The 21,106-nt window shown below is 37.2% G+C and overlaps 4 protein-coding genes, 1 long non-coding RNA gene, 1 other non-coding gene and 1 pseudogene across 7 annotated transcripts; 3 read left to right on the forward strand and 4 right to left on the reverse strand.

Annotated features, from left to right (window-relative positions):
- The first annotated feature begins 1,811 nt into the window (after positions 1-1,811).
- On the forward strand, positions 1,812-6,207 carry LOC111466055 (glutamyl-tRNA reductase-binding protein, chloroplastic-like). The gene is made up of 12 exons (XM_023110624.1): positions 1,812-2,056; positions 2,205-2,273; positions 2,413-2,499; positions 2,678-2,776; positions 2,874-2,969; positions 3,164-3,229; positions 3,328-3,418; positions 3,528-3,595; positions 3,684-3,749; positions 4,014-4,064; positions 4,504-4,568; positions 5,918-6,207. The coding sequence occupies exons 1-12, from the start codon at positions 1,889-1,891 to the stop codon at positions 5,970-5,972; spliced, it is 981 nt and encodes a 326-aa protein (XP_022966392.1). The 5' UTR covers positions 1,812-1,888; the 3' UTR covers positions 5,973-6,207.
- A 575-nt stretch (positions 6,208-6,782) lies between these two features.
- Positions 6,783-6,945, forward strand: LOC111466280. The gene has a single exon (XR_002714351.1). It is a non-coding gene; the product is annotated as a small nucleolar RNA snoR138 (small nucleolar RNA).
- Positions 6,946-8,604: 1,659 nt separating this feature from the next.
- LOC111466074 lies at positions 8,605-9,957 on the reverse strand. Its single transcript, XM_023110649.1, has 2 exons — positions 9,120-9,957; positions 8,605-8,984 (listed from the first exon to the last, which is right to left on the reverse strand). Exons 1-2 carry the CDS (start codon positions 9,852-9,854, stop codon positions 8,868-8,870), a joined length of 852 nt encoding a protein of 283 aa, XP_022966417.1. The 5' UTR covers positions 9,855-9,957; the 3' UTR covers positions 8,605-8,867.
- On the forward strand, positions 9,752-10,330 carry LOC111466148. The gene is made up of 2 exons (XR_002714325.1): positions 9,752-9,869; positions 9,954-10,330. It is a non-coding gene; the product is annotated as an uncharacterized LOC111466148 (long non-coding RNA).
- A 1,481-nt stretch (positions 10,331-11,811) lies between these two features.
- LOC111466065 lies at positions 11,812-14,429 on the reverse strand (annotated as a pseudogene).
- A 570-nt stretch (positions 14,430-14,999) lies between these two features.
- LOC111466116 (superoxide dismutase [Cu-Zn] 2-like) lies at positions 15,000-18,389 on the reverse strand. 2 transcript variants are annotated; one of them, XM_023110702.1, is made up of 7 exons: positions 18,234-18,389; positions 17,887-17,988; positions 17,722-17,817; positions 17,611-17,642; positions 17,389-17,464; positions 16,455-16,508; positions 15,000-15,297 (listed from the first exon to the last, which is right to left on the reverse strand). In XM_023110702.1, the coding sequence occupies exons 1-7, from the start codon at positions 18,319-18,321 to the stop codon at positions 15,269-15,271; spliced, it is 477 nt and encodes a 158-aa protein (XP_022966470.1). In that variant the 5' UTR covers positions 18,322-18,389; the 3' UTR covers positions 15,000-15,268. The 2 variants fall into 2 exon arrangements, with proteins under 2 accessions (XP_022966470.1, XP_022966471.1); XM_023110703.1 differs by having other exon boundaries at positions 15,000-15,328.
- An 83-nt stretch (positions 18,390-18,472) lies between these two features.
- Positions 18,473-19,611, reverse strand: LOC111466085 (ethylene-responsive transcription factor RAP2-11-like). The gene has a single exon (XM_023110664.1). It carries the CDS (start codon positions 19,541-19,543, stop codon positions 18,743-18,745), a length of 801 nt encoding a protein of 266 aa, XP_022966432.1. The 5' UTR covers positions 19,544-19,611; the 3' UTR covers positions 18,473-18,742.
- Between the last annotated feature and the right edge of the window lie 1,495 nt (positions 19,612-21,106).

The raw sequence follows: 21,106 nt of genomic DNA on the forward strand, positions 1-21,106 counted from the left end.
TCATCCGCTCTCTGTTCTTGATTGATGAACATAGAAATGTTCATAGTGAAATTCATTCATATGAGAAAACATTAGCTTCTTCAACTATTTAGTATTTATTCTATACCATCCAAAAAATTACATCTTCACATCGTGGTAGCTTATTATAGCATTGAAGAAATTCTTTTATCATAGCTTTGAAAATTACTATAAAATCGGTTTTGACCTCTTTATTTCCGTTAGTTTTGAGTGTGGGGACGAGATGGAGACAGAGAAGGGGCTTCCTAAACCATTGCCATCTAATCCGTCCGATAAGTTCTCGTGGAGTGAGTCGTGAATTATCTATTGTCATGTTAGTTTTGAGTGTGGGGACGGGATGGAGACGAAACAGGGGCTTCCTCTACCATTGCCGTCTAATCTGTCTACTGAGTTCTTGTAGAGTGAGTCGTGAATTAATAACTATTATGACAATTCAGATGAGGCATTGACTTTCTTTTATGAAAAAAGTTGACCTTGCTCGAAAGAACGAAATAAGGAAAAGGTAAAAGTGGCCGAGATTTTAAGGAAAAACGCTTATTTAGCATTTTTGGAAATGCCTTGAGCTGGTGGAGGTGTTAATTTTACAATCTCGATTTGTTTGGAAGTTTACGATATAGAAATATGAACGTATTTAAATAAAATTCCATAAGTTAGTTGGAGTTATTTAGATAATATATTGAATTTAGTAAATGGTTAATTCATAAAATATATATATATTTATTTCTAAATATTAATTAAAATTTATAACTCATTTTATATTTTTAAAAATTACTTTTAAATAGTTTAAATTATTTAAAAAAAATGATTGACAACAAATAATAAAAAAATAATTATGAAATTAAATAAAAATAAAATCAATAATTTTTTTTTTTTTTATAATAGTACAAATTAAGTTGATTGAATTTGTGAGATTATCGAATTCTTTAAACCCTTCTACTTTCATAAACTTTGGATACATTCAAAGGACATGTATCAATAGTTGACTTTAATTATTTTTTTTTAATGAATCGTTGACTTTTTTATTTTATTTCTAAACAAGTTTTTTTTTTAATTCTTTAATTTGATAATGGATGAGACGAAAAGTCAATATTTTAATTCTTTTTTTTTTTTAATGAAAATCTAATTTGAAAAATAGGTTCAATCGGGTTGTAGTCTTTATCTTGATTTTTCTTGTTCGATTAGTTTGATGCCTTGGTCCAACGTGACGATATATATGTATGTATGTATAGGACTCGCTTGGTATTTGTTATAAATGATTTGATTAAACTAACTTAGCTAATTCATAAAATTTCAACTTATTTATAATGGTCATATCCATGCACATAACTTGTTCTACTTTACGTAAGACTACAACTAGCAAATTCACAACTTCAACCATACATCCATATTTGGGTGTCGGAGGAAGCACCTATAATTCTTTGATTTAGAGCAGCTCAATTGAAACTTTTCGATTTTAGAGCCAAACATCGAGCGGTGTGCCAGCAAGGACGTTGGGCTCATAAGAGGGGTGAATTATGAGATCTCATATTGGTTGAAGATGAGAACGAAACATTTCTTATATGAGTGTGGTCTCTAATACATTTTTTAAACTTTAAAGGTGTATCAATTAAAACGGTATATTTTATTAAAATTAAGTTAATATTAAAGAAATATGTTAGAATTAATTGTGATTTGTTGCCAATATTCCTTTTTTCTTCTATTTATTTAAAGGGTGAGAAAGGACATTTAATTTTTTATTTTTTTTGTAAAAAATGAGGAGGAAAATATATTTTAAAATAAATAATTAAAAAGAAAAAGAAAAAGAAAAAGATCAGGTGCCGCGTGGAGTTGCTTGAACCGGCCGGTAAGGGAGTTGGGAGTTCGGTGAACAATGGCGACTGTAACGCCACCTTCCCTAACCTTCCAATTTCGTCCGCGCAATACCTTTAATGGTCGAATCGGCTTTCGCTTTCCCCGTTCTTTGGCCTCCTCCTTCAATCCTCGTCTTCGTTTTCGTCTTCCATTTTTAATGTCTGCGTCAACGGAGTCCACTTCTCAGGTATCTCCTTCTCTCCTCTTTTTCAGCCATCAATTCGTAGTTGCGTTTATTTTTCTTTTGCTGATTTCGTTCATGTAGTAACAATTTTATAGTATACGAAAAGAGATTTACTGTCTTTCCTTTTGTTTTTGTTCTTCTGATTGATTAGGCTGTGGCGTCTGGCGATGATGCTAATAGCGATGAAATTGATATCTCGAAGTTGATTCAAGCTCATCAGGTATTTCTTTCTTTTGATGCTTTGTCCGATTCAAGTTGTGATGCATGCCTGTTTCAAGTTTTGATTGCTTGTTCTGAATTATTTCTTGTGGTCTGTTTATTTATCAAGTACTTGCTGTATGTGGCTGGTGACGTTTTAGGAAAAAGCGGCTCGGCTTTTGCCAGCTGAGGAGATTCGAACACTGTTGGATCAGAGTGTGCGCGGCATGCTCTCCACCTTTTCTAGGGTATTCACTCTCTTTTAATCTTTAGTTGTGTTATCTCTATTGTCTTCGGAATTCGCTACATAACTATGAACTTATGATTGACATTCCTAGTGTACAATTAGATCTGATTTCTCTGTAAATCATTTGCATTTGATTGGTTTCTTAGTCCTTAGTAGTAATAAGGTTTGCTCCTGTACAGAGCTTTGAAGGTTATCCGTCTGGATCTTTTGTTGACTTTGCATGTGATGCTGATGGTACTCCTATACTTGCTGTAAGCAGTCTAGCAGAGCACGCTAAGGTATTGTATATCATTCATCGTAATGCACCCAGTTGGAAATTTTAGATTTGACAGCATTCTTATTCTTTTGAAAGTTCGGTTTTCCTTTTCTGTGCAGAATTTGGCAACTAATCCAAAATGTTCATTGCTCGTGGCAAAAGAACCTGAAGATAGGGGAACTTTAGTGGTCACTGTTCATGGTGATGCTGTTCCTGTAAGATGTATAGCTTATGTTCAGTATTTATTTCTTCTTTCCATGTGTCAATCTGTCTCATTGCTTTTATGCATTCATTAGAAATGCGTAGATTATAGATGCGTGTCTGTTCATGTGTGTCTTTCAGGACAAGTATTATTCTTCCTTAATGGAATAGCATGACAATCTGAATTATGTTCTTGTTTATTATTTAGGTTTCTGAAGAAGATAGACCTGCTGTTCGTGCTGCATATTTGTCCAAGCATCCAAATGCGTTTTGGGTAGCTTATACCGGTCTTCAGAATACTTGTGTTTTTTATGAGATGTTTCTTTCAGTTTATACATAAAAGATGAATTAATTCTTCCTACCTATGTGAAGGTCGACTTTGGTGACTTCCAATTTGTGTACATCAAACCGAAAGTGATAAGATACGTGTCGGGGGTTGCAACAGCTTCTTTGGGTTCAGGAGGTTTGTTTACATAGACTGCCTTTTCTACTTCTCCTCTTTTCTATTTCTTCTGTTATCAGGCTTGTTCTTGTCACACTGACATCTAACTCTTTTACCATTTTAATCCAAGAACTAAGCAGTGAAGAGTACAAGGCAACACAAGTTGATCCGATAGCTCAATTTGCAAAGCCTGTCATGGTGATAGCATCATTTTAAATCTTGCTTGTTATTTCTATTAATAATCATGAATCACATATTTTCTAAATCGGATTCTGTTTATTTACAGTCTCACATGAATAGGGATCATACTGAAGATACAAAGATGATTGTGAGACACTGGACGTCCATTCCGGTAAAAAAAAAAATGATCTATATGTTTGGTTTAAATCAAGTTCACATAGGACTACGTTTGCTTTTATTTTCAATCTGATTCTGCACTGTGTGATCAGGGCTGAATGACCCGGTTACAATTGGCCGGAGTATCTGGGCCTAGGGTAGCTTTTGATAATAATTCCTATGCAATTATACTTCGTTTAAGGTTTTTAACTGTTTCAAGTTTAGTAGCTAAAGCTTTTGATGAACTTCTCATGTGAGACTGTACTACTTATATCTGCAGGTTGATTCAGCCATCATGCTAGATTTGGATAGCCTTGGTTTTAACGTCAAGGTATTAGTACTACGAACTAAATTATTTGTTCAACCTTTGTTGGTTTGTATTATAAGAACTAATTATTATTACGTGTCTTTGCTAAAATATTACTACGAATTAAAGTTCTCTGTGCGTTTGCTGAAATATTAGATCATGTTAGGATAGAATGACATTAAAAGTTCACGTTAGGTTAGTATTAGTTATGGGTTCGTACCCGTAATCATTATGCTGGGGACTAATAAATTTTGACAGGAGGAAATGAGAATATGGATAATTGGACGCAATAATTTTGGCCTATGATATGTTATATTGGAGTAATACCAATCTTAAGGATCAAGCTTTTAGATTAATATTTACTAATTAATGTACATTTAAATCTTAACAAAAGGTGTATTGATTTCAGCTCTACTTTCCAAGGGCTAATAAATGTGTTTTGTTTTTTCTTTTGTTTATTTAGGCTAGTTATCAGGGGAATTCATTTAAGCTTCGTGTACCTTTTCCAAGACGAGCAGAAAATAGAAAGTAAGACTTCCTACCCTATAATTCTCATTGCTGAGGCAAAAAGTTGTCTATTGCATGCTTTTTTGCCCCTATATGTTTCTGGTCTGCTGAATGTACCATTTGTTGATTAGTTGCTTCTGTTAATATAAATAACGTTTCTTCAATTCTAGGGAAAGATTCAAGGGCAGGCTTGAAAATTGACCAAAAACCAACCAACAAATCATCCAAACTAACATCCCCAACCGCAAGAACACCCAAAATTCAACCGGAAAATTGTAAAGTAAAAAAAATAAATAAATAATCGAACCTAGAGCCAAAATGACCAAACCTAATAAAGTAAAATAAAGGCACAACTCAACTTTACGACCATAATACTAGCACCTTGCTCGATCATAGCTTGTAAGAACAATCTTCTTGCCGTAGATCTCTAAATGGTTGAAATTCATCTAACTAATAAAAGGCATAATTCACCATTTGTTCAAGTTCAGACTTGAATTTATGAAATTAAAATCTTAAGTTTGAAATTAGCTTTTCCGTCTACTAACACTAACATTATTAAACTGGCGAAGACATTATACATTTGTCCAGGTAAGAGGTAACAAAAATAGAAAAAAGGCTCACCCATTTATTATCAAAGTACATGGACCAAACAAAATTTGACCTAAATTCTATGTGCAGTATAAGAGGACATTGCATCGGCTTATTTTTTATTTATTGGTTGTGTGAATTGTAATAATGAATTGAATTCCTTTCTCCGTATAAAACTTCATTAAACTGTATTGCAACAACGAACGGACAATATGGAAAAAATTACGAGGATTATGAATTTCTGAGAACTGTGTAACAACTGCTAATTTAATCCATAAATTACAAAATTGTTAAATTTCAAACACGAGAGTGCATGTTTAAGTATAGATACTTTGGGACCAGAGATATTTCTTTCCATCTTTATTTTCATTTACAATTCTAGTTGTATGATGTTATTTTCTTTCCTGTTGAAGTCCTGGTTTATGGTGTGAAGGTTGATCTCGACTTCTAAGGAGTTAGATAGATGACATGTGGAGATAGTAGGATTGTTATTTGAAAAAACTTTCTGCACCTCTGATCGTCTTGAATATTTAGAGTTTCGGGCATGTTCGAGAGTGATTTTAGTGAAAATGATTTGTTATGAGTGATATTTATTAAGAGTTAACTTTTCATATAATAATTTTAGTGTTTGGTTTTACACTTATAAATATGATTTTCTTACCATGAAGCTTGAATACTCCTGAACATGATAAAAATGATCTTAACCATTTCAAAGTTTCTTCTAGTCATTTTAGTCCCTCTTGTTTGAATTTCTTTTCACTTTTTCTATTGCATCTTTTTAGGGATGTCAAGACACTTATAGTTGAAATGCTAGAAGCTGCCAAGCCTCAAGTTTAATCACCTTGACAGGAAGATGTTCTTGATCTTCTTTTTGTAATGCTTAAATTGAACTTGTCATAACTTTTCTGGCTTGGCTTGCTCTTTGGCATGCTAAAGCATTATCATTCCCTCTCACGAAGCAGTTTTAAGTTGTACATGGTATCTATGAACGAACCCATACATGTAAACTCTGATAATGATCACTTGTAAATTCATTTTATTTTTTGTTAATGAAATAGTAGGATTATCTGGCCACAAACTCCTACTACCTCTTTCTAGTAGACAGGTTTTAAAACCGTGAGGCTGATGGTGATATGTAACGAGCTAAATTAGACAATATCTACTAACGGTGGGTTTGGGCGGTTACATGGTCTAACTCTATGGTTTGACTCAACCCAATTCTTAGTCTAGCAGATTTCAAGTCCAATTTGAATAGTTTTTTTAGTTGGTTTTGATCTAAATTTAGGGTTCTTTTGAATTTTTTAAGCAAGATTCATGAATTGTTGGTGTGAGTTTGGATGTTGTTTGGGTTGGATTAAGACAATTTTCAGCTAATAAAGGGAAATATTTTAGGGCTAAGTTAGATGAATTGAAAAGTCGGATTCGATCAGCCAATTTAAGACCCATACCCGATCCGAAAAGCCCAAACCGTACCCTACGTGGAATCCCTAAGCCGAACGTCGCTATTAAATTGTTCCCGCCCCCTTTCTCCGCTCCGTCGCCTAAATTTTGAAGGGAGGAGACAATTTTTGGTGTCTATTTCTTGCATGATCCTGAAGGTTTTAGTTTTGTTTAGATTTGGGGTAAAATTTTGAAAATGGAAATGGTTAAGCCTTTCGAATGACTAGGAGGTGCAAATTATTCTGCAACACCTTTTGGTTCAGACAAAGGCTTACATCAATTGATCGGATATAAAATTCCATTACGGAATCCGTTTGAGGGAGTCGAACGTTTTCTTCTTTGTTCCTCTTCCGGATAGCTTCGGACATTTCTCTTTTCCCCCCCATCTTTTGTTTTTTTTAAGTCTTTTTAGCTCTTTTGATAAGGAATTTGATATGCGTTCTTTGTGCTTTTGGAATCTAATCTATCTGAATTGCATGTTCTTTCTTTTTAGTGAATCAAGGATGGATTTAGATGCTGTAGATTAGTGTAAATGATCTTCTGCGGATGGTTTTTGGCCTAGGGTTTTGATGTTCTTTGTCAATCTGATTGTGAAATGTGGGAGTTGATTACGTAAATGGCTTGCATTATGTGATGTTCAAGGCAGTGCATTTTTGTCAATAATACAATCGACGAAGCTACGATTTATTGTCAAGTTGTCATGCCATTATTTGATATTTTGTGCCTAGTTCAAATCCCACAATGGAGCTTTCACTTTCTGAAGTGGTGGAATCTCTGTCCCTTTCATTGGACCCCAAGTTTTTTTTTTTTTTTTCCTAAAGTATTTCTTAGAAATTTAAATGGAGGAAAGGAAAATGATTTGATCTGATCAATTTAGTATTATTGTTTACTGTTCAAACCTTGAAAAAAAGGGGAAAAAAAAAAAGGAAAGAGAGAACACTATCTGTAATTGCTTGCTCCATTATTCGGCCGGTCACTCTCTGTCTGTTTCACTTTTTTTTTTCAATCCATTTCCATTATTTAGCCCTGTACTTATATTCATTTATTGTTTGCATTGTATATAGGCGATTTTAATCAGTGGAAGAAAATTGTAAGGTGGGTTGATCACCTGATAAATCATAACCAAGCTAGCTGAGCAAAGGAATAAACCAAGCACCATCATATACTTGCTCGTGTAAGCCATATCTCCAAGTCCCTTGTTGCTTTGAAGGTGGAAATTGCACTTTGTAATATGGTTTTTGTTGGGAGTCACGACTCTCTCCAATGGTATGAGTGCTCACTTTGAACATAAACTCTCATGGTTTTGCTTTTGATTTCCCCAAAATGTGTCATACCAATAGAGATGTATTTCTTACTTACAAACTCATGATCATCTCTCTTAATTAGCCGATGTGGGACTCCCCACCAATAATCCTCCCCTCGAACAACGTATACAATAGAGCCTCCCTTGAGGCCTATAGAGCCCTCGAACACCCTCCCCTTAATTGAGGCTCAACTCCTTTCTTTAGACCCCTCGAACAAAATATGCCTTTTATTTGACATTTGAGTCACTTTTTAACACCACCTTCGAGACTCAGAATTCTTTGTTCGACATTTGAGTATTCTATTAACATGACTAAGTTAATGGCATGACTTTGATACCATATTAGAAATCACGACTCTCTACAATAGTATGATATTGTCCACTTTAAACTCTTGGCTTTACTTTTAATTTCTCCAAAAGGCCTCATACCATTGGAGATGTATTCCTTACTTATAAATTCATGATCATTACCCCACACCAACCGTTTTCATTGAGTTAGACAGTAAAAAGTTTGTTCAGAGGGGCTTGAATGCTAATTAAGATTCAGGGTCTTCTTTAATGAGCAAGACTTATCCATTGGTTACATTTATTAAAGTGGGACAAACGTTTTAATATAGAGACCACGCCATAGGAGTTATTGTATATGGACTAAATAGTGTCTTAACCGTTCAAGATCAAGATCAAGATTTATGCTTTTAGAATCATCTCTTTCATTTCCACTGCTCATGTGTATAAAGATTGTATCATTTCCCCACTGGAACACACAACCAAACCATAAAAACCTATAAAATTCAAAGCTGATCAAGACTGTATTGGCGTAGGCTATAACTAGGACTCCTGAACCTTTTTTTTTTTGTACTTAAAACTATAATCTCTATGTACAGACTTCTAATAAAGTGATAGAATTGGTTATTTTTAATGGCAAATACGCCTCAATTCATCCTCTAGTGTTGAGTCTGTCTTCAAAGCAGAGCCACCTCTAAGCTTCCTTAGAGCCCATCATAGCGGCCGCCACAGGTTATGTGAGCCCTTGTCTGTGGAAGTCCTCTTGCTGCTGAGATTGCTTCATTTAACTTGGTAGCTTGCTGAACCGCTTGCTTTAATTTCTGCAACCAAATGCTATGAAATAAGCTCTGCTACAATTTATGGGTTTTATGAACTGAATTGAATTCCTAACCTAACATTTGCCTTAAGTCATTACTGTTTGAGGTAATATTGCATGGACGTTTTGAATTGCTGACCTTATCATTGGTGTAGATCTGGATTTTCAGCTTTTGTTGGTTGCCTCCATAAAACAGAACACAAATAGTGGCAGCTGCAACCCCAAAGGAGCAAATGGCTCCAATTCCATTTAAGCTCCACTTCAATATGTTCAACCCACCGATGGATCCATCATCCATCTTGTTGCTTTCCTGGTTCATCAAATTCATCCTGGGGGAGTTCGTACTGCTCTCTTTAGCCTCACCATCATCATCAAACTGATAACACCCTACATCAATTTGAGCCTTGGTTCCCTTGTTGCTGGATCTGGGTGAGTCTATTTTCATGTCGACGAATTCATTTTCCTTCATTTTCTTGAAGAAAACTTGTGTAACAGTCTCTTGATCTGCTTTTTCCACGGCCCCTTTTTGATCAACCTTCTCACTCACGGCCGATGGCTCAAAACTGATCACCATAGGTACCTTTTCTTTCTCTTTCATTGCCAGTGAATCATCTGGAACTTTGATAATTGGTGAGTCCAATTGTAGATGAACAGGGATCATCGGCTGTTTAGGCAACCCTGAAGAACTCCTCGGCGGTTGGCTGATGTGCTCGGAAGAATCCATTGACGATGGGCACAAGAAATAGTTCATATCAACCATAACCTTGGCTTCAGAAGCAGAAGCACTTCTCTTAGCCGCGATGATCTTCTTTTTATCATCTTTGTAATCAAGCAAGGCATCATCAGAGAGGATTTCCCACTCATGGATATCCATTTTCTTTCTCTGGAGGTACGTGAAATATGAACTCACAACTGGGGGGGCTTTATAATGGAAGAAGAATCAAAATTTTCAAACTTTAGATGGAATTTGCAGGTCCTTTGGCCATAGGAACCCACCAAGAACTCAAATGAAAATCCCTCTGGATTGTTTGTAGCCTTCTTCTCAAGAATATGCTTTGTTTGGGGGAAAATCTTAGAGAGAGAAAGAGAGAAGGGGAGGAGGGTATTATGAACATTTGATTATGGTAGGTGAATTTTTATAGGGATTCTAAAGAAGTAAACAGCCCCCACTGGAATAAATGGAACCACAAGGATTGAAAAGAGGGTCGGTTGCTTGCTGGGATTGTCTAGAAACGATCAAGAAAGGATAAGTTTTTAATTCTTTTTTCCTCTTTTTCTCTTTTTTTTTTCTTTTTAAATCATTTTGTTATTTTTTTAATGAGAAAAAAATGGGAAAGTTTGATGCTTTAATATATTCTTACTCATTAGGAAAATTTTTATCGTCACCTCTAAATATTTGCCTGGACTATCAGTTTTCAAGCTTCAATTTTTACCTTTTTTGAATTTATATAAATAAATAAATTTCAAAATTTACATTTTTTTTCTTCCCAATTTTCCTTTATTTGTGTGATCATCTGTTCTTTGAAAAGAACATTTCTTTAGTTAAATGTTTTAGGTGCCCTTATTGATTACAAAGTTGAATTGAATTTATCATGTTAGGTGTAACGTGCATAGTAGCTATTATTTTGTAACGCTCGTTCGTAAGCTCTTCCTTATTTACGGACAATAGCTTCTTGGCATAATTCAAGCAATTACTTTTATAATATCTTTATCGAAAGAACTTGTTTTATATTAGCTGCATACATTGTTTGTCATAAAAGAATCATTTAAGAATGGTGCGATATCCATAAAATAAAATAATATATTATCAAATGATGTCAAATACGGAATGAAAATGGTTCTAAAATGCTTTCCATCGTCCTCTATGTCCATAACCAGTATACAAAAACTTTGCTTAACCCTCATACAGATGGTAATAGTCACTAAAGGGCAGCGGTAATAGCCATGAAGCATTATGAACGAGTCGGTAATAGCCACAAAATTTCAACTTTGCTTAACCCTCATACAGATGGTAATAGTCACGAAAGGGCAGCGGTAATAGCCTCGAAGCATTATGAAGGAGTCGGTAATAGCCACGAAGCATTATGAAGGAGTCGGTAATAGCCACAAAATTTCATGGCAAAATACAAAAAACAAGAATACAAGTACTATTTGAACAAGCAAACTCCCCAAGTCTTTGGCATTTGGCCGCTCATACACCACACCAAATATCTTCAGTCACATTCAATCACAAGAGACCCCTTTTCTTCCCAACAAGCAATCTTTGAAAATGGAATGCAAAAACAAACAAACTCTCAAATCTAGGCCTTCAATCACGACCCCACAAGCCTGCCCTTATCCTCTCTTCTCAATTAATTAGCCGGATCCTCATTTTAAACCTGGGATTATCGAAAGATTACATTTTCAAAGTACAAGTCCCGAGATGTGTAATTGAATGAGTAGGAAGGATACTGGGTTTCGAAGGAGGTTGGATTGTAAGATCACACATCGATTGGAGAGGAGAACGAGCGTCAGTGAGGTCGTTGGGGCCATGAAGAAGGTGGATTGTGAGATCCCACATCGGAAGAGGAGGTGTAGAAATCTCTCTAGCAAACATGTTTTAAAACCTTGAAGAGAAATCCGAAATTAAAAGTAAGACAATATCTGCTAGTGGTGGATTTTGAGCTGTTACACAAGAACTTACCTACTGTTTAGATAACAATATCGTTATGATCCAACTGTGAACCGAACAATGGTCAAATAAACAAAACAGCTTGTTTGGGTTTAGACATGTTTTGGTTTTTTTAACTGTACAGGCCTTGCCTTACCCTCTACTCTCCTGCTACCTCTAGTGCAAGTAAAGGCCTCAGAAATTTGCATTTTCAATTTTTACAAGATGGTAGGAGAATCTAAGTCGATCTCGAGGACGAAGATTCACCGAATGAGACGGAGGCCAGAGACGATGCCCAAACATGAGCATTCCTTGCTCCTTTGTGGAAGTTCTTCGTCTTGCATAGCCTCAGCTTCGCCCATGCCCTTCTCATATCGACCATGTGGAAAATCCGCCCCATCAGTTGTCGTGTTTCGCCAAATATTTCCAAGTTCAGGTGGGGCATGTAAGATCTCCAAAGATTGTTAAGACTATATAGCACATGTGGTAATTTGACTATTGCAAAACGAAGACATATGAATACAAACGAGAACGCCAACAATGGTTCGCTCTTCAATATGTTCTTCGGTGAGGAAATCTTTGACCGTTCGATTATTGGCCTTCCAACGCTCTCAATTCTAAGTAACTCATCTTCTTTATAATAAGGAACCAATTTTAATCCTGACATAACAAAACGCGATTTAGATATACGTTCACCAAACACAACCCGTTAGAACTTGATCACACATACCCACATTAGAGAACCTTACCTGTTACTCGGTCATAGAAACGAACGAGCGAAAGTATATCTTTCGGACCACGATATCGAAACCACAATGTTCTGTTCACCAGTAATATAGTTGGGAAGCAGCGGACTCCATATTTTGAGAGTACGCTACGAAACGGGAAGACAAATTGTTAGTAAAGAGATCGTAAACCAGCCAGTTATTATCCTATTCAAGTTTCAATGACAGAAACAAATGAACACAATAGTTCAACTACTTACTTTGGTAGTGTAGAAGATTGCTCAACCACCAAAGTGTTCTATTTGAGGAAACAACGAGCTGAGAGATTCGAATGTGTGGTGCAAACGGAGAGAAAACGGGCACCACGACACGTAAAAGAACATGGAGGTGTAGCCGTTCTTCTTATAAGACGTCAAAGTCTCATCAAGGAACTTCCCATCCACCTAAAGATCAGAAGAAGGGCAAAGAAAATCAATAAGAGAGAAGAAATTACACTAGGGCATACAAAAATAGTCCACAAAAGAAGAACAGGAACTACAAGAAACACCTCCAAACAAGCTCAATGGGACCTAAACGATAAATACAAAACGGCTGCACCATCGAAGCCCAAAGAGAAACATAGAATCTAACGGTGACCGAACGCGCACGGAGAACTGTCAAGCCCTCGAAAAATCCTATTGTTCGTCTCTCCCCAAAAAACTCAAGTCATTTCCATTGACTTCCTCATGGACCCGAAAATTGGGTTACAGATGCCTCAATCCATCCCCAACTCGACCCGAAAGTTGGGTTACAAACGCCTCAATCCATCCACAACTCAGACCCAAAAGTTGGGTTACAAACGCCTCAATCCATCCACAACTCGACCCGAAAGTTGGGTACAAACGCCTCAATCCATCCACAACTCGACCCGAAAGTTTGGTTACAAATGCCTAAATCCATCCCCAAATCGACTCGAAAATTGGGTTACAAATGCTTAAATCCATCCCCAACTCGACCCGAAAATTGGGTTACAAACGCCTCAATCCATCCCCAACTCAACCCCATGAACATTCTAACTTCTGATTCAACATCTCAACTCTTCCAATCTAATTCTTCAGATAACAGTAAAGAGAAAAGAACAAATATGCACAAATTTATCCACCTCCCCTCAGCTGAATGTTCATCACATAAAGAACAATCAAAGAGCTTAACACAACCAAAATTCAGCCATTTACAAATCTTCTAATAATCTAATTCTAAAGGTATAACAACAAAGCTTCACGAACAACATGAACAGCCTCCACAAAAGTTGGAATTCAGACAAGACAAAAAGAAAACAGAGATGATATCAGCTATGCAAAACAACAATCACACAAAACCAAGAAGATAACAGAGAAATTCACACCTGTAAAGGCGAGCTGGGAAGCACAGAGGAAGGGCATTGAGATCGAACCCCATAGAGAAAGAAATCCGAATCTCTGGGGCAAAATGAAGATCGGGGAAGGGATTTTGAAGACACAAACCCTAGAGGAGTAAGGGCAAGAAAATAAACAAAAAGGGAAAAGGCAGCCATGTTTGGCGAAGAGATTACCATAAAATGATGAAGAATAAGAAAAAGAACAAATGGGTATTATAGAAATGAATCAGAAAGGGAAAGTCGAGCAGAAAAAAACGACGAAACAGATAAACAGATATGTATTGGTTCCTCAAGTTTCTAAAAAAAGGGTATGGTTCAATCAGATTTATCTAGATCATACGGTGGCCGTGACGGCGGCGGCAGCGGCGAAGGGTTTCGTTGAGAATCCAACTGGCACCGATTCAATCGCAGATTTGGGAGGAGGATTCAGGTTTTCTTATATTTTCCGCTTCAAAAGTTCCAAATAAAATCCAGCAAAGATATTTGGTGATTAATTTTAGAACTTTCAGAAGGGAATGAACCGAAAGGAGTTTGTGTTTTGTAATTGATATTCTGTTCTACGTTCCTACGAGTGTGGAGGCATTACTTCAAAGAATTTAATGGAAAAAAATAAGATTTTTGCTCATTTTGGATCCATGTATGATTCATCTTTTTCTTCTTCAATATTTGAGAAAAGATTTACAAAGTTGGAATTTGTAAATTTTGTATATGATCCTCTCTCTCGGGATGCCCACACTTAATCTACAATGCCCCATAAAGACCTATTCCGAACATAGAGAACGTGGGGAGAGATTTCTTCAGGGACAGGAATTATATTTTCTACTTTCAAGTTCTAATATAAACACATACCCAAATATCATCTCGTGTTGCAGATTAAGTGTGTTTTCTTTGTAATTATAAGACTGAACTATGAAATATTTGATCTCTTTTGCATAAATCCATTAATTGAAAATATTAATATTTTACAAGAGGATCATTTGATCTTAATCCTAATTGAGTTATGAACCCTTGCCTATAAAATGGTCCATGTACACACCTTGGTAGGAAGAATCGTCGTGATCTCATGTTATGAATCAATGATAGAGATCATAGGATATGTCAACATATTTCCTTTCATAACTTTGGTTGGGAGGACGATCCAAAACCTCCCCAAAGGACGGAGGAATATATTGCAAGCAAGTTATAAGCACAACCATCATTGTCGATGGTCGGTGTTCATGATTTTACCTTCAACATCCAACGTTCAACTACCCAAAAATTATCATGTCATTTAGTGAATAACTAGTCTCGTCGACAATATTATAATACGATTCTTACTTGAACGACGAATTGAACATTTCCAGCCATAAAACTCAAACTCGGCCTATTTTCACATACCTAACTCGTAATAACTTGAAGATGTAAAAGAAGGAATTAGAAGTTTTATAAAGCCATGAGTGATGCTTATTTATTTGTACAGAACAAAAAGGAAAGAAACAGAGAGAGAGAGAGAGAGAGGGTTCCAGCACAGCCAACCTTTAAACAGAGGATTGGATCCCAATAATGCCTGCTCAACAATCAAGCAAAACTTCCAAAAACTGTACAATAAAACCACAAGGGTACAAAATGCTTAGTTCTATAATTTAGGAACAACATAACATATTCTCTATCACCCAAAATCCCTACTTACGGTCCGGGCCTCCGCTATCTTCATCATGATTTTCCGTGCTTCCCTTCCCTTCCCTTATGCGTTTATTAAAGTGTTTCATCGATGGGAAGGCAATATCGATATCGCATGCCCTACATGCTCTATTGCCTAAGGTTTGCCTCGATTTCTTGCTTTTGAGTCTCAACCATTAAAGGTAGGTCATTGCCTACTCTCTAAGTTATGTGAATCTTTTCTCGACAAGACCAAATTGAGGCTTCTTCGGGTTAGGAATGGCTTTGCTCGTCAAAGAACTTCACTAGTTTTTTTCTCGATCTATCAGTACCTTTGTTAGTTTCTTCACCTCCGCCCCGCCCATTTCTTTTCATCCTTCTTTCCATCTGCTTCTCACCATTCTCTTTCATTTTTCTCAAGTGATCAAACATCTTATAATCAAAACTTATGTTCATGCCATATGCCATATGCCATATGCCTATACCTATTAATTTAGTGCAAGATCCCACATCGGTTGGAGATGGGAACGAAACATTACTTATGAGGGTGTGAACACCTCTCCCTAACAGAGAAGACAATATCTACTAGCGGTGGGCTTGGGTTGTTACAAATGGTATCAGAGCCAGACACCAAGCGGTGTGCCAGCAAGGACGCTGGGCCCTTAAGGGGGTTGGATTGTGAGATCTCACACCGGTTAGAGAGGGGAACAAAGCATTCCTTATAAGAATGTGGAAACCTCTCCCTACGTGTTTTAAAACTTTGAGAGGATGCCCGAAAGGGAAAACCCAATGGTGGAATGCTTATATTCCTCCCTTTATAAGCATCTCCTTTTTTAAAGAAAAATTTGATCCAAACCAAGTTGTCTTTAAAGAAAATAAACCTAAAATAACATCTTTCATTTCAATAGAGATGGAGCATATCATCATCATGTAGCACTTCAAATTGCAGCATTACAACAAATATTCATGCTAAATCCACCCTATCTCGTCCCCACTATTTTTTACGACTCATTATGTTATGACCTAAAAACCAAAACCAAATATGTAGAGGATTTGCATACTAACCGCATCCGATTCTTGCACCAGCGTTTCCCGTCGTCTTGCTGAGTTCATGCCCGCCTATTGCATTTAACATGTACGATTAAGCCAAAAGGCAACAATGAATAGACGAAATGAACGTGAACGACAAATCAAACATAATCTTTCAAACTGACAATAGAAAGTGATACTCATTCGATTATCAACAAACTAAAGAAGTGGGTCCTTGGAACCTATAAATATGTGTTTAATAGGTCGCTCTTGTTCGATGTTCTTTATCACACAAAAGATCGCTACAAACATCATTAAGGTAAATGATAAAAGACATGTCCCTGTCTGGTTATTAAATAATTTATCAAGAGATGATAGGTAACACAGCTCCAATGGGGCTATTTTATCCTAATCACAAGAACAGTACAGAACGTTTGTGTGAGATCCCACATCCGTTGGAGAGGGGAACGAAGCACTCTTCACAAGGGTGTGAAAATCTCTCCCTAGCAGACACGTTTTAAAAACCTTGAGGGGAAGCCCAAAAGGGAAAGCCCATAGAAGATAATATCTACTAGTGGTGGGTTTGGTCTGTTACAAATGGTATCAGAGTAAGACACCAGGTGGTGTCCCAGCGAGGACATTGAGCCCCAAAAGGGGTAGACACCGGGCGGTGTGCCAACAAGGATGCTGGGCCCTAAAGAGGATAGATTGTGAGATCCCACATTGATTGGAGAGAGGAATGAGTACCAGCGAGGACGTTGGTCCCTGAAGGGGGGCTGGATTGTGAGATCCCACATCAGTTGGAGAGGAGAACGAAGCATACTTTATAAGGGTGTGGAAACCTCTCTCTAGCAGACGCATTTTAAAAACCTTGAGGGGAACCCCAAAGAGGACAATATCTACTAGCGGTGGGCTTAGACTCATGCCGTTTGAAGGCTTAAAGACCATGTAGAATAGAACAAACTCTTACCCTTGCCAAGATCATCGGGATCAGCATGCACAACAACAGCCCGTCCAAGTATCGAATGAGGTCCCTTAAGTGAAATCTACACATCAAAACACAAGAACAACAACGAAAATATAATCCACAACTCACATCACAAAGAACAAATGCAAATTAGAAGCCCAACAGTGGCTCGCATAAGCACAACTCACTGAATAAGAAGCAGTCTATAAGGATTAGCAAACTTACCAGCCTATCGGTAATGGAAACTTCAGCAACCCCTAAAACATCCCACAGCTAAAATGTCATACGAGGAGCTCAAGAACATTCCAATGGAAAAAAAGTAGAAACTCTACTAACCATCAGGGCCTACATAGATGTTCCCCAGATCTCCAGCGTGACGTTCTGAATCCCCAGGAGCTCCATGGTTCTTCTTCAATGGATTAAAATGAGGCCCTAACAAAGAAAAAATCGATTCAACCAATGGAACGAGGCGAAATTAGGGCAGAAAAAGAGAGGGATTACCAGTGGAGTTGCAGCCATTTGTGGTATCGCCAAGAGCGTGGATATGGAAGCCATGGAGTCCAGGAGATAGCCCACTTAATCTACCATTAACATGGGTCGCCCCTGTTCATGTTTATCAAAAACCCTACAAGAAATGAGCGCAAAAGAAGCAAAAACAAGCATCGCACACAAAACCTTTCAGAAATAAGTGCAAAAACAAGCAAGAACAATCATCGCATTCAAAACCCTTTGAAAAATGGGCGCAGAAGAACAAAAAACAAGCATCGATTACAAAAACCCTATGAAAAATGGGCGCAGAAGAACCAAAAACAATCATCGAATTCAAAAACCCACATAGAGAAACAGACCATTTGAATCTTGGACGAACTGAATGGAGCCTTTGACGTTGGAATGATCACCTCCTGTGATGAGCGCCACGGCTTTGAGAGCGCCCATTTCGCTCGTCTATCGCCTGACTGAAGATTTAGCGGTTAATTGATGAACGAGTGGAGACTATGAGCGGTTTCTATATCTGTGGGCCCTTAAAGTAAATGGGTGCGTTCTGTTTTGTTCTGTTTTTATATTCCCAAACGGAAAATAAGGCAAATCCCTTCAAAATGGAGTTTATTCATCAACAAGGTTCTTAATCACAAATTATTTACATACCCTTTTGAATTTTAAGCTTTTTAGATTGATTTCCATATTACCCACCAAAAGTTTGATCTTCTTTAAATGGTTTCTGTCTCCAATTTCATGTTTTAATCTCCCAAATTCTTGTACGGACAACATTTGTCATAAAAAAAACACTAAAATCAAGCACTAAACAAAGAAAATAAGAGATAAACCCACATGGTTTATCTTTATCTGTTCATGATCATCAACAGAACAAAGAACAGAGTGGTGGAAGATCCCAAATTGCCTCAGAGGCCTCATGAACAGCCTCCATATACTCCTGAACTCCATTCATGGCATATAAAGAAGCAGAAATTTGCCTCTCAACTTTCATCCTCTCGAAAGCTAACAATTCCAAATCCTCTGAATGCTCGCTTTCCGCTTGAAGCGCCGCCGCGTTCACCGGGAACTTCATCGATTCTTGCACCATCGAAAGCCCATCGACAAACCCAGCTCCAGAAGAAGCTCCCAATCGAGAAGAATCAGAAGAACAAGATGAATCGCTACAAAAATCAGAACCCATCTCTGTTTCTTCCAAACAGTTCGTCATGTCGGGTTTATAGGCGCCGTCGAACAGCCGGCCGTCCTGAATTATTGGGGCGGCGGCGGCGGCGGCGGCGGCGGCGGCGGCGGGGGGGTGGTTTCTGAGTGGACTTAGAATTGGGTTTTTTCTGCCGTTTAAAAGGCTGCGAATTCGTGAGGCGATTGGGGAATTAGTGGAAATTTGTGGGATGAAATTCGTTCTTGTATTGGAACCTCGAAGAAGACAAGCGGCTTCATCGTAAGCTCGAGCGGCTTCCTCCGCCGTCTCGAAAGTTCCGAGCCACATTCGGATTTTCTTTGTCGTGTCTTTGATTTCCGCCACCCATCTCCCCGACGGCCGCTGCCGGACTCCGAGGAACTTGTTAGCATTGCTACCCCTAGTTCTGCCTTTGAATTTGCTTGATTTGCCCAATGAAGCGGTGGCTCCGCCGTGGATTCCCGGCGACTGAAAGTGGATTTCCATGGAGGTTTTTGTTTGTTTGATTAATGGATTGATTGGAAACCGAATGTTCTTAATTGATTGTTGGGAAATGGAGATTTATATGAAATGAAAATTGATTTCATTTTTTTAATTATTATTATCACTGAGTTGAATTTGAGGAGCAGCTACAAAAACTTTTGTATTGTTTTCTTGCATTTGGTTTCATGTTCTTGGTCTTTAATTTTAAAAAATAAAAAAGGAACCAAAAAGGTATTTCACAGCTAAGTCTTCAATTTATGTTTTTTTTGGTTTCCAAAAATACCCTTTTCAAAACTCAATTATGTATCGGATAAATGATAAGTCGGGCATTCCCGACCCACCAAGCGAAACTGGTGGTTTCTTGGTCACGACTAGCTAAAGCTAAAGAGCGCTTCTACGGGGTAGAACCTCCTTCGGGAATATAAGAATTTCATGAGATTGATCTTGAGCTATAATCCAAACACAAACACCTTTGTTTAAGAGAATATTTTTCATATAGAAATTCTCACATTCAAGATCTTCCGATGCAAGGATTTCCTAGGAAACAAAGTCATAGGCACGTAGGTTCACGGCCAACGAATTACGCGAAGAGCACTCATCCATAAGCCGTTACTTAGTACAAATATAGACTATTTATGAGAGTTTATAAAAGCATATAGACTATTTTTCAAGTTTTATTAAATGATTCCGACCAAATTCTAGGGGTGTACATTGAACCCAAAAATCTAGAAAATCGGATCAACTCAAACCGAATCAATGATTCGGGTTGGATAATTTTTTTTGTTTTTAAATCAAACTAGTTCGGTTCAGATTTTGAGTTACTAGTCTTCCCAAAGGTGCACGTCACACCAATCGCCTCAGATTGATTTGAAATTGCGCGCAAATTTCTCAGAGACCAGGGCTTCAATCAACCTCCTTCGCCTCGAGTTTCACTAACTCATTATAGAATCACACTTTCTTCTCATCTCAGGTCATTTCCGGAACAACAAGAAAGCTTCTAGCAGACATGAACGGACATGCCCAATTGTTACCCAACATTTTATTGCATCAACCGTAAACTCAACTCAACCCAACCTAACTCGAAAATAAAGTGTCGGGTTAGGTTGTGAAACAATTTTGGGTTACTTAGATTACCAACCTCGAGTTAGTCTATAAAATTTCATAAACACAATCTAATCCAACCACTAGAATGGCAATAAATCATTTTTTTTTTCCTAAAAAGCATAGTTTTCCTGAAAAGGACAAGGGCAAAAAAGTAATTACGCATGTTTTTCTCTCTCCCTTGAAGTGGCACAAGGTCAAACAGTAGAGAGAGAAAGTTATGGAAGCCTAAAATGCTGCCACTTGGAGGCTTTAGAAAGAAGATCCAAAATAAATAATTAAATAATTAAATAAAAACAAAAATAAAAGACATAAAAGTCTAATCTTAACCTACGAGGTATTGGCTGCCTTCATAAAACATTTTTTTTTTCCTTTTTTTTTTTATTCTCAATTATTTTTTTTATAGAATTAATAATTTAGCGATCACGTCGATCTATAATATTATTTTTATTTTATAAATTAATT

The sequence above is a fragment of the Cucurbita maxima genome, unplaced genomic scaffold, assembly GCF_002738345.1.
Source record: "Cucurbita maxima cultivar Rimu unplaced genomic scaffold, Cmax_1.0 Cma_Scf00030, whole genome shotgun sequence".
Classification (NCBI taxonomy): domain Eukaryota; kingdom Viridiplantae; phylum Streptophyta; class Magnoliopsida; order Cucurbitales; family Cucurbitaceae; genus Cucurbita; species Cucurbita maxima.